Source organism: Engraulis encrasicolus, chromosome 16, assembly GCF_034702125.1.
Source record: "Engraulis encrasicolus isolate BLACKSEA-1 chromosome 16, IST_EnEncr_1.0, whole genome shotgun sequence".
NCBI lineage: Eukaryota > Metazoa > Chordata > Actinopteri > Clupeiformes > Engraulidae > Engraulis > Engraulis encrasicolus.
The window spans coordinates 13,275,112-13,290,418 of NC_085872.1; the positions used below are offsets into that span (position 1 = coordinate 13,275,112).

The window sequence follows — 15,307 nt, forward strand, 5'->3', positions numbered from 1 at the left end:
AGGTTCTCTACCTCTTTCTAGTACAGAAGTTGGCACTGATTTGTTTTGGGTAAAAGCTAAAATACATTAACTTCTGCAGGGCCAATTATCAGCAAGTGTGGTTAAAATCTTAAAAAATCTTTCACATTTTAGTGGCAAAAATGTAGTCATCAATCAATGTGAAATTCATAGCTTGTAATTCCACTACAAACAATATCTTGAGTCTTTGTCTTTGTCCACATTTCATGAAATGTCACATGCTACACGCAGACAATATTATCTGACCCAGTGTTAATTTTGTCAGCTTTTTTTGATTTAGTCGTAGTCTTAGTCACAATGACGAAAATCAATTTTAGTCTTAGTCATATTTTAGTCATTGCCTTCCCAATTTAGTCCTAGTCTTAGTCAATTTTCGTCATTTTAGTCATTTTAGTCAACACTGTACATAATAGAACTTCTCCACACACTGCTTCTCTTTTTAACATAAATCATTCACTGGGCAGAATAAACCTTGTCTGCACACTGCTTCTCTTTTTAACATATATCACACTGTGTACAGAATAAAACTTCTTCACACACTGGTTCTCTTTTTCTCTATTTTATTTAACACCAGTGTTAATTTCGTCAGCTTTTTAAAATTTAGTCTTAGTCTTAGTCACAATGACGAAAATCAATTTTAGTCTTAGTCATATTTTAGTCATTGCCTTCCCAATTTAGTCTTAGTCTTAGTCTAGATGACGAAAATCAAAAAAGGGCATTGACGAAATATTTTAGTCATAGCCATGGTTGACGAAATTAACACTGATCTGACCACAGCAACTTTTCCAAAGGTTTGCAGGTGTTAGGTGTTGTCAAAATCAATTAATTCCTAGTTAACAGTAGGCCTATAATTATTCGTAGTCCCATTATTGTTGTGATTGCCTGAAGGGTGGTTGAATGTTAATATGCAGTCTCGAACTATGTTGAAGATACAACATCATATACAGCACAACATCTTAAACAAAGTTAACACAAAACATATGGTATGGTAAAATGGTAAAAAAATGAAATGATCTTTTCACATGTATCACCTTTTAAAACAGAAGTACATGAAGAATGTTATGTTGTGATATGTTTGTTATGTAGTAAAAGGGGGATGGGAGGGGTGACCCATTTCTATGATGTTGTCATTGAAACACACATGTACTTGTGCTCATGCAAATTCAGTATTGAGTATGGAATTTTGAGTGCATGGATTTTAATAGAAATATCAGGAGAAGAGAAGGCCCTGCCGGCTTGGTGAATAGAGAAGTGACAACTCTCACAGCTGCCTCTGGAGGGAGCCCAAGCCCACCTCTTCATGAGGAGTCAGAGCCATTGAATTATCTGTGAAGCGTTATTACGTCCTTCTACTCTACTAAGCCAGGCCTCAAAATTTGATGCATCTCATCTGTTTTTTGGTATTACCAGTTGCACAAGTGAAACTGATTTAAGATTTAAACTTGACCATCATGTATTAGGCCTATATATAGGCTAAAGAAAAATGTAATTGTCCTAGTCATTATAAATAGTTATGAGCATAAATAGGGCAGCATAACATTTAAAGTGAACTATTAAAAAATATATAGCTGCAAAGAGCAATGTGGGGCCAAGCAGTGGCCCAGCTTTAAGTTGCCATGGCAACAGATGGAACTGACAAGTCAGACAGTCAGAGGTACGCACAGTAAGTTTTTACAAGAAGATATGTACCAGCTCTGACGTGCATCCCTTGGAGGGCATCGTGATCATGTGTACTAGGATTCCAGGGGTATCTAGATTTGTTGTGGCTTTTTATGCCTTTATTATGACAGGACTTGTAGAGAGAGACGCGGAGGGCTCGACAAATGACCTCGGGTCAGAATCGAACCTGGGTTGCCGGTGTAGCAGTCAAGTGCACAGCTGATTGAGCCATGGCTGGGCCAGGGTAGGAAGATTTTAAAAACGTTATCAAATGAGAACGTCAAGGTGTTGTAACTGTTGTAACAAGACCACACCCAATACAACTTGCATGATAGATTTCTGATAATGCAAGAACTGTATGTACCCCACTGTATATTCTATGTCCAACATTTTCCCTGCTGACTGGGATCATATTAAAATTGTATTATAAAATGCTGATGTTTAGGAATTGTCACTCCATGCATTCATGGTAATCAAGACCTTCACTCAAAAGTACTGTCATGCCATGGTGAGCTTTCTTCAGTTCAGAGTCAGTTATCTGACTGATAATGTTAGGGCTTAGCACAACATTAGACCACAGATATTAAGAGCTCAATCTGCCACTGTCCAACAGTGTTTAACTGTATTGTACAGTTGGTAACAACTGTCCACATGTTTGAAGGAGCCTTCTGCAAGCTCAGTAGGACATATAAAAGCTGGCGAAGGCTCCAGCTGTTTAAAAGCAACTGTGCTGTCAGAGTATTTTCTCATAACACTTGATAAATCTGACACAATACAATGAAGACATTGATGTTTCCATGCCACTTGGGGGTTGAAAGAAAAAAGAAACAATTACAGGACACATGTTTAGAACCTTTTGGACTATAGTAACTATAGTATAGTAACTAGTTGGACTATATTTGGGTAATGTGCAACCTACGTATGTGGCCAATGGTCGAGTCACAGCCATGAGATACCCCTTTACTTAACCCCATAACCATTTGAAATTTAACAACTGCCATTACATACTCTACCTTTAACAGCTTTGCATTACCAGTGTCAGTTACAGCAGAGTCAGAAGTTGTTTGAAAACAGGTCAAACAGGTATAGGCCTAAAGAATGACAGTTGAAGCCTCATGTTTAACTGTTGATATGACAGAGTGCATTCATTGCATGTACAACACCAATGAGGGATGCTTTGTCAATGCGATAATTAATTATCCACAACCCACTACTGTGACTTTCAGTATTCTTCATCCACACCCCCATGCTGTAATTGGTTGGTGGCGTTCTCAACGTGGGCATTTAGAGACTGTGGTCTTTTATATTTCTCATGCAATCCTCTTTTTTTTTTATCTTAACACCCATTCCTATCCAGGGACTACAGATGAAAATTAGCCTAATGGCTATAATCTGGCCCAATTTGTGCACTGTCCCTGTTAAATAAACATTAAACTAAACTAACACACTCCCATTAGAAGGCTTAACAACAATATGATTTTTATCATTATGAAAAAAATATTTTTTATTTCAGGTTCACAGAAGACCAATAATGAAAACGCAACAAAGATGGACAATTCAGAAGGTCAGAATAGGTGAGGTGTACAGATGTTGGATATATAAGCTACGTATAGCTAACACCAAAGCCAAGTCATTGGTTTAATATATGTATTAAGTTCATTATGTCTAACTGTATAAAAACATGTCTTAAGGCAAAAGAAAACCCTAAGTGTTGAATTGGTTTAATGTTTTTTAACAAGATATTTGTGGGTGTTTTTGACTTTGTTTATGATAGGACGTGTGAAGGAAGTGACAGGAAGCAAGTGGGGAGAGAGCGACGAGGAAGGGCTGGCTAAGGACCCGGGCCGGGAATCGAACTCGGGTCAGCCGCATGGTTGATGAGTGCCCTACCGGTTGGCCACGGCAGGAACATGAATCGGTTTAATGTTATCTTTTATAAAAAGCCCTTTCAGTTCAGGTAATATCTGAAGCTTACATGTGTTGCCGGTCACCAATTTACTACTCTATACGTTCAACCTCACATGGTCTTTGTTATGTACACGTACAATTAATTGGTGAGCAGCAATAGTGTGTAGATGTTTTTTTATTTGTTTACAGTTACTTTTGATCTGGCATGTGTTTTATTGGATGTGTGTGCATTCTAAACACTCATTTTGAACCTCACAAGTTACAGACAAAATTCTGCCAATCCTGTTTCACTGTCTTATTTACAAATGTATGTTCCACATAACCCAAAAACACTTAATCACAAGAACCCCCTTTATGTCAAATACATTAGATTTTGAAAGTGTAACTGTTAAAGGGACACTCATTTGCATTAGGCTTTCCTATTCACCTCTTAACACTTCCTCCTACAATGATGTAAAAAACGTCATTTTGCATCATTGTAGGAGGAAGTGTAAGAGAGGTGGATTTCTGTTGAGACTACAAGCCTTTTTCCCACCCTTTCAACCCGGACATAGGGGGTTGAACCTAATAAGCTAACAGACCTATCACAGATCAGTGTGCCAGTGCTTTTGAAATCACTGGCATTGAGGCTCCAGTAGCCCCATACGACTTTGTTGCTGTTGACCAACATAGACGAAGCACGTGAGCGAGAACTTGGTGTCACGATGTGGGGGGTATTAAATACAGCACATTTGAAGTCGGCCTCAAATATGAACGAGACGATGAGCTCGCACCAGTTTGCTCTACTAACACACCACGTGTGAGGAGTGGGGGGACAGGCAGTGAGGAGGAGGTGAAGTGGGGACCTGCGCAAACTTGTGTAGGGGTGTGAGACAAGACCCATATACACACGTGAGTGAGTTGTTGACCAACCAGTTCATAGGCGCGTGACCTCGAAGGCGGTCTGCAGGCGAGCGTTGAAGGGGATAAGCAACTGCAGAGGTTGCAAGATCTGACTGCAGTTGCATTCATCCCGTGATAGTTTGACACCATGTGACATGTCACCTCGTCGACCCAACATCACCGAAATTTAAAGGGGAAAAAAAGGAAATCTAACCGTCATGCAACTTTTTGAGCCAGAATGCATTGCTGTCTAAATGCGGATGCAGCCGTTGCGGTATCTCGATCGCACTTAGTAAGTCACTGGCAGAGCTGCCTGGGCTTGGCCTATGGGGCACCTAAGTCACGCCCTTCTACTTCCGATCCATGGGGCTGGAGCTCTCAACATTTTGCATGCGAGTTAATGGAGCGAGTCAAGCTAAATCCTCATCCCGTTTGGCATGTGCTCCGGATTTCACATATGATGACAGTGAATTTGAAAGGTTTGGATTTGCGTCGTAAGACCACTCATTTTCGGCACGCAAGAAACCTTATTTTAGCTTTTGTGCAAAACTGTGTTGGAGACTACACGTGCGCCTCGCATATCTGACGTGAACCGAGGCACAGCCAACCCTACCGCTGCACCGTGGCTTAAGTGGCTGCACGTCGGACATGCGACGTCTGTTGTGTAGTCCAAATAATTACATATTTTTGCACACACACAACTCAAAAATCGCTTGCCAAGTGAAGTCAACAAGCACACCATTGGTTGTTATTAATTCTGAGGCACAGCATATGTGTGATCGACGGGGAAATGCGAGGTGGGTCGGAAAATAGCTTTGATCAGTCCATTACAGCCCAGTCAAAAGTTTTTGCGTTGCCAGCCCCACAAACTGCCCGGAAGGGGTGGAGACTTAGGTGCCCCATAGAACTTGAGCATTGCAATGCATTATGGGGATTGTTGTCACAAATCCACAAGCACTAAAAGTCATTTTGTGCCTTTTCTCGGCCAAGAAGGCACCAAATTCGAAATTTATGGTATCATTCTACTACATATATTACCCACTTTCAATACATATTCATGTCTCCACCGGTGGAATGCCCCTTTAACCTTCATCACTACTTCCAAACACTGATATCCAGCTACCATACCCTTCTTTTGAAGAAACATAAAACATAAATTCACTGCATGTGTCGTAAATTCACTGCACTTAAGTAGCATCCTTGAGAAATACTCCTAAAGGAAAGTGTCACAAAGGCAACTAGAGACTTTGCATCCTTTGAAGTTCTGCAGCCCCACTTAATGTGAATTAACCAATTAGGCTATGTCAGGATTGTTTTCTGTAAACACTGTATTTAGGCCATTGGTGGACAATGGGATTGTCCACCAATAGCCTAAATACAGTGTTTACAGAAAACACAGGAGGAGACTTATAAGCATGCTGTTTAGGTTACCATGTGGCATTATGCAAATTACTTTGTTGTAAGCTCGTCTGTTGTATTGTTTCAGCTCGTTCTTCGTTCTTCTCATTGTTTTAGCTGTCTTCACTGTGTACCTGAACTGTAGTAGTACAAATAATCATAAGATGCTTCATTTGATGTGTATGGCACTTCACATTTCAGTAAGCTGAAACGGCTACAGAATCACAAGATTGTTTATACTGTATCAGGTGCAGTTAGGCCTGTAGAGGATGTGGCAGTGTGATGGTGTACCAGGCTGCAGTCACCTCTCTGGTGTAGTGCACTTTTAGGTGCTGTCTCCACTTAGCCGGATATTTTTAAATGTGGATATTTTTTTCTCCTGTTTAGGTGGAAACGCAACATGTGGATAAAAATCTCCATTGTAACAGGTGCGTTTTAGCCCCCTAAATGGGATATTTTTAATGCCGGATTTTTGATATCTGCCAATGTCAATGCCAATGCGTTTCCCAAAAAATCCGGCTATGTGGAAACAGCACCTGAGTGCATTTCTGGGTGGCTCTGATTGTTTCATGTGCAGCTGCAAGCGTCTTCACAATCAAAGGTTAACGGTGCATTCACACCAACGGCACGGGCGTCCACTTAACGTCCACTTATTATATGGTGTGATGTCATCGGTCGAATGCTCCATTCATTTCAAAGGGGCTCCCCAACGTTCGCACGTCTGTTATTTTTCGATAACGGACGGGTTGGTCTATAACAGACCGCTGTCAATGGCAACAAGACTTTTCACTGCTAAAGCGACTTTTCAACAAATAACTTTTCAACTAATCAGCTGCTGTGATAGACAACACCTGTTGTCCTGGCTACCTAGCTGTTGCCTAGCGGTGTTGTCCGCTCCGCGTCGGGGTCTAAGATTCTCTCTGTCGTGCTGCTATTCCACGGTAGCGACCTTCTCGCCGAACGTTAACCCTTACTTAACGTCCACTTCACGTCCACTTCACGTCCTTCACGTGTCCGTTATCAGTCCGAAGCGGTTAGAATACATGAAAACAGATCATGCCTTGCACACAGGAGCGCAGTGTAAGCGTGGCGCATGTCTGGCCCGACCGGACATGTCCGCGATGCTCCTTGAAAATAGAGCCCGAGTCTATGTTCCTGCGCGGATGTCCGCAGCATTGGTGTGTATGCACCGTGAGAGCCTTTAGAGCCTGGCTCAGGTCCCATGTAGGAATGGGAACTGATCAGCTGGTCTGAGGCAGCACAGCTGGTTTATTTTTTCTGAAATATTTATTTCAGCTACTTATTGCCCATTCACTTTTTGGCGTGCTGCAATCCTATCACCAAGCCTTTGTTTGGTGACGGCATCATGTCATTCTTTTTATTTTCTTGTATATTGCTGCCAGCTGTACACCCCCCACCCCCAAATACAGCTCCGAGTATAATATGACTCAAGCCACATACACTATATGGGCAAAAGTATTTGTTAACCTGCCTTGACTCATGAGTTTAAGTGCCATCCCATTTCTAACGCATATCGGTCAGTATGATATCAGTCGACCTTTCGCTGCAATTACAGTTTCATCTCATCAGGGAATTCTGTCCACAAGGTGGAGGAATGTGTTAATAAGATTTTTTGACAATTCTTCCAAAAGTGCATTGGTGTGGCCACACTGGTGTTGGTTGAGAAGGCCTGGCTCTCAGTCCCCGCTCTAATTCATCCCAAAGATTCTATCAGGTTCCGGTCAGGACTCTGTGCAGGCCAGTCAAGTTCACCATACCAGACTCTCTGTCATCCATGTCTTTGCTTTGTGCACTGGTGCACGGTCATGTTGGAAGAGGAAGGGGCTTGCTCCAAACTGTTCCCACATAGGAGCATGGCATTGTCCAAAATGTTTTGGCATCCTGCAGCTGTAGTAACTGAAGCTGGTGGACCGACATCATATTGAACCCTATGGTTTACGGATGGGATGGCACTTGAGTTCATATGTGAGTCAAGGCTGGTTAGTAAATAATTTTGGTGTATCATGCAGTCATGTGTAAGCGGTTAGGGCGTTGGACTTGTAGCCCAAAGGTTGCCGGTTCCACTCCCGACCCGCCAGGTTGGTGGGGGGAGTAATTAGCCAGTGTTCTCCCCCATCCTCCTCCATGACTGAGGTACCCTGAGCATGGTAGTGTCTGCCACACTGCTCCCTTTCGGGCGCCATTGGGGGCTACCCCCTTGTGCACAGGTGAGGCACGTGTTCATTTGTGTGCTGTGGAGTGCTGTGTCACAATGACAATGAGAGTTGGAGTTTGTCAGTTGGGCATTCATTTCATTTTATTCATTCATTTCATATCTCAGCAGTAGCAGCCAAAGATTATTTTAATGCAGTAGTAGTCTACAAGTAGGTCATTTGAGAAAGCGCTTGGTGTCTATCAGGTTACAGCACTGGCATAGGCCAGCACGCCCCTCCTCCCCACTCCCAGCCAGACATTTTACAACCTTTACAAATTAAAATGTGCCAAACACTTTAAAAGCATCACAAATTAAAATGAGCTAACAATCAAGCATAGTGATCTGTATAGATTGACAGTAGCATTGTAGTAATAATAAGATAGTACTAAGAGATAATGAAATTTGGTGCTCTCTCCTTTGGTTTCTGTCAGGTTATGTACTTTCGCTTTGGTGTAGGTGTGTCTTGTGTAATGATTTACAGTAAAGTGCAGCAGTTTGTGCTCAGAGTTTAACCAGGGCAAACGGCGATGGCAGAGAAGAGGAAGATAGAAACAGAAACAGACAAGACACTCGTGTAAAAATCTTTTTTTTTCCACTGCTAAAGACTGCAGCATCATAACTAAAATGGAGACTTAGAAGACATTGGAGGTGTATTGGCACCTATTGCTAAGGCCGCATTAAGGATCAAAGTACTTCTCCCGCCTTTTGGCCAGGATTTAACAGGCAACAGATACGACCAGGTAAAACTGAATATCACTGGAAATGTGCAAAATTGACTTACAGTGGCAGACAATTATCAGTTAAATGTGATTATATTGTTAGTCACGGTTGGTCTGGAATAGTATAAAAAGAGGATCATTTATAAACTGCCCAGGGTACTATAATGCTCCACATTGTAACTGTGTGCACATGACTGTCTTACAGTTACTGTGTTGAGGGATATGGGTAATAATTGACAATGTTCTTAAACTTCCAGATATGTTGTCTCATTGGCTTTGTCTGGTGTTGATTGCCTTACATGTCGAGAGGCCTACAGGCAAGTATTGTAGCACTATGCTCATGCAATGGTTTCCCATTTTATCTTAAATTGCTAATGAGCACGATGGCTAACTATTACATTTTGTAACTCTGACCCTACAGCGTCAGTTTCATTTTCTATCCAGGTTCCTGGTGAGAAAATCCAGACCTTTCCGGGCGACACAGTCACCTTGCCCTGTTCAGTGGTGCCCACTTTTCACCCCGATGAGGTGCGCTGGTACCGTACTGACAAATATGCCACGCCAATCCTGCTTTACAAGAAGCCCCAGAAGGACATGGGCACGCCACTGCCTACTGACCCCCAGTATGAGGGAAGGGCATCTCTGTTCGGGACCCTTGAGAGTGGCGTTGCATCCTTAAGCATAAAGAATGTCACTGTGGCGGACACAGGGGAGTACATCTGCTACATACAGCATGACAGCTGGTACGAGAAAGGAAACGTCTTCATAGAGGTCAAAGGTAAAGCTAAAGGAAATCAAAGCACACTATCATAGTCAGGGCCGTAACTAGACATTTTCAAATGCTGGGGTCAAATGTGAATGTGGTCAGCAATGTGAAAAGTGGACCCACTGGACCGCTTGCTTTATGGCACGGCAACCATGACTGATAGTGACGAACACACCGGCCCATATTATCCATGCATTGTATGAATAGTAAATACCCATACAGGATGTGCATGTACAGCTGTGTGAACTGCAGGCTAACTCCCTGCATCAAGAATCAACCATGCATTACTGTATTTTAAGCTTAAACTAATTAACCTTAAAATTCATTGTTATACTTTGCTATGCTTCCTTACAGCATGAAACACCACTCCATTAACTAAAAGCTACATAGTTTGTATTGAAGCGTATACAATATGGTTTCTTTCTATTCATATGGTTCAGGCTGCTGTGGTGGAATGGTGACACAATATGGGTGTTATTTTGTAATGAACCTGTGATTGTAAGTTGAGTCAATTTGGAATTCACTTGTGAAAAAAGGCAACACTTAAGATGTGGCCTGAGGTCTTTTGTACCAGGTTGCTTTACATGTTGCTGTATAGTTGATTGAGCTAAAACCAAACCTTTTTTAAAACCGGATTTTCATTGCGCACCAGCTCCGCAGCCAGTGTCAAGCCTGTTTATGGTGTTTCCTCTTTTCTGTTCCATAGTGCTGGGTTCTAGCCCACTGATGACAGTCGCATATGAAGGCAGTGGACAGGTGAATGTTACCTGTATATCAGAGGGTTGGTCGCCACAACCCACAGTCACCTGGACAAACCAAAAAGGAATTGAGATCAAAAAAGGCCTCCATGAAATGCATTCCATTGGTAAGGCCTAACTGGATCACTCAAATAAATAGTCAACAGCAACACACGGACACAAATATCATTTTGATTTTTAGAAAATGATTTCAAGGTCCACTTGGAATACAAGTGGGGTCCGGACAACAGTTTGAGAATCACTGACCTAATTCAACGCCATCCTTAATTTCTCCAAATATAAATCAAGCTCATTAATTTCAAACCTACAGGTATCTATGCCTGAGACTATAATCACTTGCTTTCTACAGTGATATTCAATTGCTGAATATTTGGACAAATTACTGATGGTGTTGAATTAGGTCAGTGATTCTCAAACTGTTGGCCGGACCCCACTGGTATTCCAAGTGGGCCTTGAAATCATTTTCTAAAAATCAAAATAATACTTTAGTCCGCGTGTTGCTGTCGACTATTTATTTGAGTTTTATTGTTTATTTGGCCAGAGTTAACAATATCAAGTGGGCCCCAAATTGGAAAAGGTTGGGACCACTGAATTAGGTTATGAAGTTTGTTAATTTCTGCTTTAAACAGTGATATGTTGTGTGTGGATGTTTCACCTGTCTTTCCCAGATGATCAGGGTTTGATGACAGTTGGTTCTTGGCTGCTCGCCCCACCCCTGGGATCAGACGGCTACATCTGCTCTGTGGGTCTATCTGACCTGGAGAAGACACAGAGCAGGTTGGCTTTAAACCTGTCCCAAGGAAAGACATCTGCGGATACACAAACAGGTCTGGGGAAGAAAAAACAAGCTGTAGGCCTAAAGATACTTTATGATACGAGCATAACTGTGCCATGACACTGTTATGACACTGTAATGACATGCATATGACACCGGCGTCAAGTAAAGTGTTACTTTATGTTCAAATGTGGCATCTTGCTTAATAGGAGTGGGGGGAACTGTCGTCATTGTCCTTCTGGTTCTGGTTCTTCTGGCAGTGTTTATGGGCCTGCTTTATATGTATAAGAAAGGTATGATTAAAAACACATCTATTAAAGTATATCTTTAAGATAAAAACTGTACTGTGTTGGGCCCTATAGTTAGGCTGTGTCTTGTATTGCAGGTTTGATTAAATTGCCTGAAAAGACTGATGGAAGAAAGGCTGATGGTGAAAAAGGAGAACACAACCCTCTGACTGGTAAGTTATTTTACACTTTACATGAACTCTAAAACACAAGATGTGATACTTTTGCGTGCTATTTGATAGGTTTATAAGCAGGGTTGCTAAGATCGCTGATCCATATTCTCCATGTGTTTACTTAAGATGGCGACATAGAGGGAAAAGGCGAACTCAAACCTCTGACTGGTAAGTTATTTTACACTTTACACACAGTATCCTGGGATGTCCAGGTTCCAGTGCTTTTAAGCATTAATACATTAAACATTAATCTGATATGATGATGTTATATTGCAGTTTCAGCAGATAATATTTGAAATACTTAACCAACTTTACTTCTGGACATTTTCAACTCATATGTGTCCTCCAATTAGTAAATCCCTAAATTAGTAAGTAGAATTGTTCTGGTGACCTTTGATGTTGACATACATATACACAGTGCAAGTCAGCTGAATAGGTTAGGCTGCTACGCGTATGTCATGCCCCCAGGAGTGCCACCAGGGGGGTGGGGAAGTTAGGAGGATGATTCTTTTTTTTTTTTTAAATGTCTGGACAGCCAGACTGGCCTGCCCAAGCCTTTCTGGTGCACTAACCAAAATTCCATCTGAATAGCAATATATATATACATACACTTATTTTAAGAATTCAGTAAGTGTTTTTTTATAACCCCAAATGTCAATTTCCAATGGAGCACTGTTACTTTCACCCTTATGCTGTATATTAGGAGCAATAACTCAACAATTTATGCAACTGGATGTGATATGATAGACGCCTATAGATTTTAAAAGCTGACTATGACTATGTAACTTTTTCCAGTTAATCAACCATCAAACAAGTCAACTGATGGTGATTAATCAAAATAGGGCTATGGACTATGATTGCTGAAGTTGAATATGGATATCAGTACAGTAGGAATGAAACTGGATGTCATCAGTAAAGCAGGAAAACAATAATGCTGTTGAAGGACACAACCAGGTGGCAGTGGGTATATGAGCAACACTCCCAATACAGACCCCTGGTGGACCCCCTTTGTAACAACAGAGCGCTCCAATTTGCAATTATGAATTGTACAAGTCTGCATCTTGAGATGACAATAGTTACTAGCTATGGTCAACAATGTGCTATCTACTATTTCTAAATGTCATGCATATAATAAATGGTATAATGCAAGTTTGAATTACCACTGAATGCTGTGACTTAAAATGAATAAAATACATCAGCATACATAGGCCTGCATTTGCAGTTTCTTAGTATTCTTTGTTGTCATAACTGACCCATTTAACCCATAAGAAGAAGAAGATGAGAAGAACCCAAAAGAAGAAGATGCAAGAGAAGTCAGTGATTCACCCCCAGGTATTTTCGCATTTGTTATTTTTTATACATGATAATTCTAGCTGCCAATGAGATTACAACCCTTGTGTTACCTTTGTTTAGTTAAACCTCCTCCGGTAATGGTGGACAAGGGAACCAACACAGAGATTCATGTAGATGCCACAACAATGCCAGGTGTGACCTCATATGCTCAGTTTGTACTTAATTATTCTCAAGTACATTTACGTATCTGCCAATAAAACTTAACTTTCCCTCATTTCAATCTTTGCAGAATGGAACGATGTGAAGCAACCTAAAGGTAACACTTGTGTCCCTAGAACTGTTATTAACATACAAATCCTTCAAAGCCTACTTACAGTATACATCACCATCTTTCTTCTCAATCACAGGTATACTTTCCTTAAACCCAGCCACAGCTCCACCATCGCTAAAAGTAGAGAAGAAAAAGCTGAAAGAAGTGAACTGCCCTCATCCAGAGAAGATACATGGACATGACAAAGCATTCCCTCACGTGCTGAGTAACGAAGCATTACAGTCAGTGTATTGGGAGGTGGCAATAAAAAAGGCTGCAGAGAGGCAGTCCTGGTATGTGGGTATGTGCAGTGACACCAAGAGAACTGGCATCGTCCCTCTTACCCCCGAGAATGGTTTCTGGGTTCTAAAGTATGAAAAGGGAACAGGGTTGTTCCTTAATACAGAACCTCCTCGTCTTGTAAAATCAACTAAGCCACTTGAAAAACTAGGGGTATTCCTCTGTCAAAAAGGCAGTGGCACCACACACACCCGTATGCTGTCATTTTATAATGCTGAAACCGGATGGCCCTTGTGTTCCTTTACGCGCGTTGAACACAATGGTAAATTCCTAGGTGTTCTGAGCCCTGGACTTCGGGATCCACATCCCTTGACATTATGCTAGAGCTGGTTCTCCACCTTTAAAAAAAAAATGCCCCCCTGGACCTAATCATAAGCCTGCCAATGCCCCCCTTAGCAGGGGTGCCGCCAGAAATTTTGGGGCCCATGAAAGATTCGAATTTTGGGCCCCCATAAGGGCTCCTGTTAGTACTGTCAGTGCTTGGGTCCGTAAAATTTGTAACACCTGTCCCCCCCTATTTGAAACCCATACCCCTTAGTATTAAAAAATGAAATGGACTAAGTGCCCCACACAATCTGGCAATCAAGCACCGCCCCCTTCCTGCCTCATTCTTTCTCAACACCCCCTAGGTCTCCCTGGCGGGCTGTACTAGCCAGGCTGTGCCCTCCTAGTGACGCAACAACTTCAGAGAGATTTGAATGTTGATGATAATCAGGCTAGGGCTATACAGCCCTTGTTGAGAAACACTGTGCAAGAGTGTTTGAAACCACTCCATAACACCCCCTTTTCAAATTTCACATTTCTCTCCTCTTGATCTCTTCTCATGATCCATTGTCGATTATCTGTAAATGTTATCCATATTATTACACATCAAGAATATTGGTACAATTTTCTTGAACATTTGGACATAATTGGTAGGCCTATAATTTTTATTTGGACATAATTTATTCTTCAAAATTGCTGTAGAGTAAATACTTTACACTAAACTAATTAAACTAATAATTTACACTATAAATTAAAAATGGTAATTAAAAATGATGGAAAAGAACAGACACATTTGAAGTACAATGCCTTTTTGTTTAGTGGTTTCAAGTTATTATTTTTACTGTTGATTTTTGTCATTTTTAAACATTCGCTGTGTGTTTGTATTGTCTTTTTCAAAATCACATGTATTCAGGGGTGAAAGTACTTTTCGTTTCTTACCGGTGCTACTTTTTTTCAAATATGGGTTTCTGGCCAGCATTAAACCTATTCTCTTACTGGTACTGCGCACCAGCCGTACATGTTATACTGGTGCTACGCACTTGTGTGCACCCGTCTACTTTCACCCCTGCATTTACTGTATTTTCTGCTGAATTTAAATAAACGCATCCTCTCACTGTCTCAATGTTCCAGATTAATCATTAAGATGATCAAATGTACAGTAATCTCTGGATAATTTTTGTTTGTATTTTTATGCCTGCAGTCAGTCAAAACTAATTTTGTTCAGTTGTGTCATAGTGGAATAGCACAGCAGTATTATGGAGACGTATCAGCCGTGGCCTAGTGATTAGAGAGTTGGTCTTTCAATCTGGGGGTTGCAGGTTTGAATCCCCCCTGACCTCTCCCTACATCTCCAACCAGGGCTGAAGTGCCCTTGAGCAAGGCACCTAACCCCACATTGCTCCAGGGACTGTAACCAATACCTTGACAAAAATAACTAAGTCGCCATGAATAAAATGAAACCATCAGCTAAGTGAAATGTAATGTTATGTATCATCCAGCAAATTTATCAGACCAGATGCTTGGGTGGAGGCACGGAAGAGCTCGCTTGAGATCATTTATGCTGATAACACTGTACACTGCT

The 15,307-nt window shown here is 41.4% G+C and overlaps 1 protein-coding gene across 1 annotated transcript; it reads left to right on the top strand.

Moving 5' to 3' along the window:
• The first annotated feature begins 8,611 nt into the window (after nucleotides 1–8,611).
• LOC134465985 (butyrophilin subfamily 3 member A2-like) lies at nucleotides 8,612–14,861 on the top strand. The gene is made up of 10 exons (XM_063219884.1): nucleotides 8,612–8,820; nucleotides 9,057–9,577; nucleotides 10,272–10,430; nucleotides 10,992–11,150; nucleotides 11,308–11,391; nucleotides 11,484–11,558; nucleotides 11,685–11,726; nucleotides 12,828–12,890; nucleotides 12,972–13,043; nucleotides 14,857–14,861. The coding sequence occupies exons 2-10, from the start codon at nucleotides 9,394–9,396 to the stop codon at nucleotides 14,859–14,861; spliced, it is 843 nt and encodes a 280-aa protein (XP_063075954.1). The 5' UTR covers nucleotides 8,612–8,820; nucleotides 9,057–9,393.
• Nucleotides 14,862–15,307: the final 446 nt, after the last annotated feature.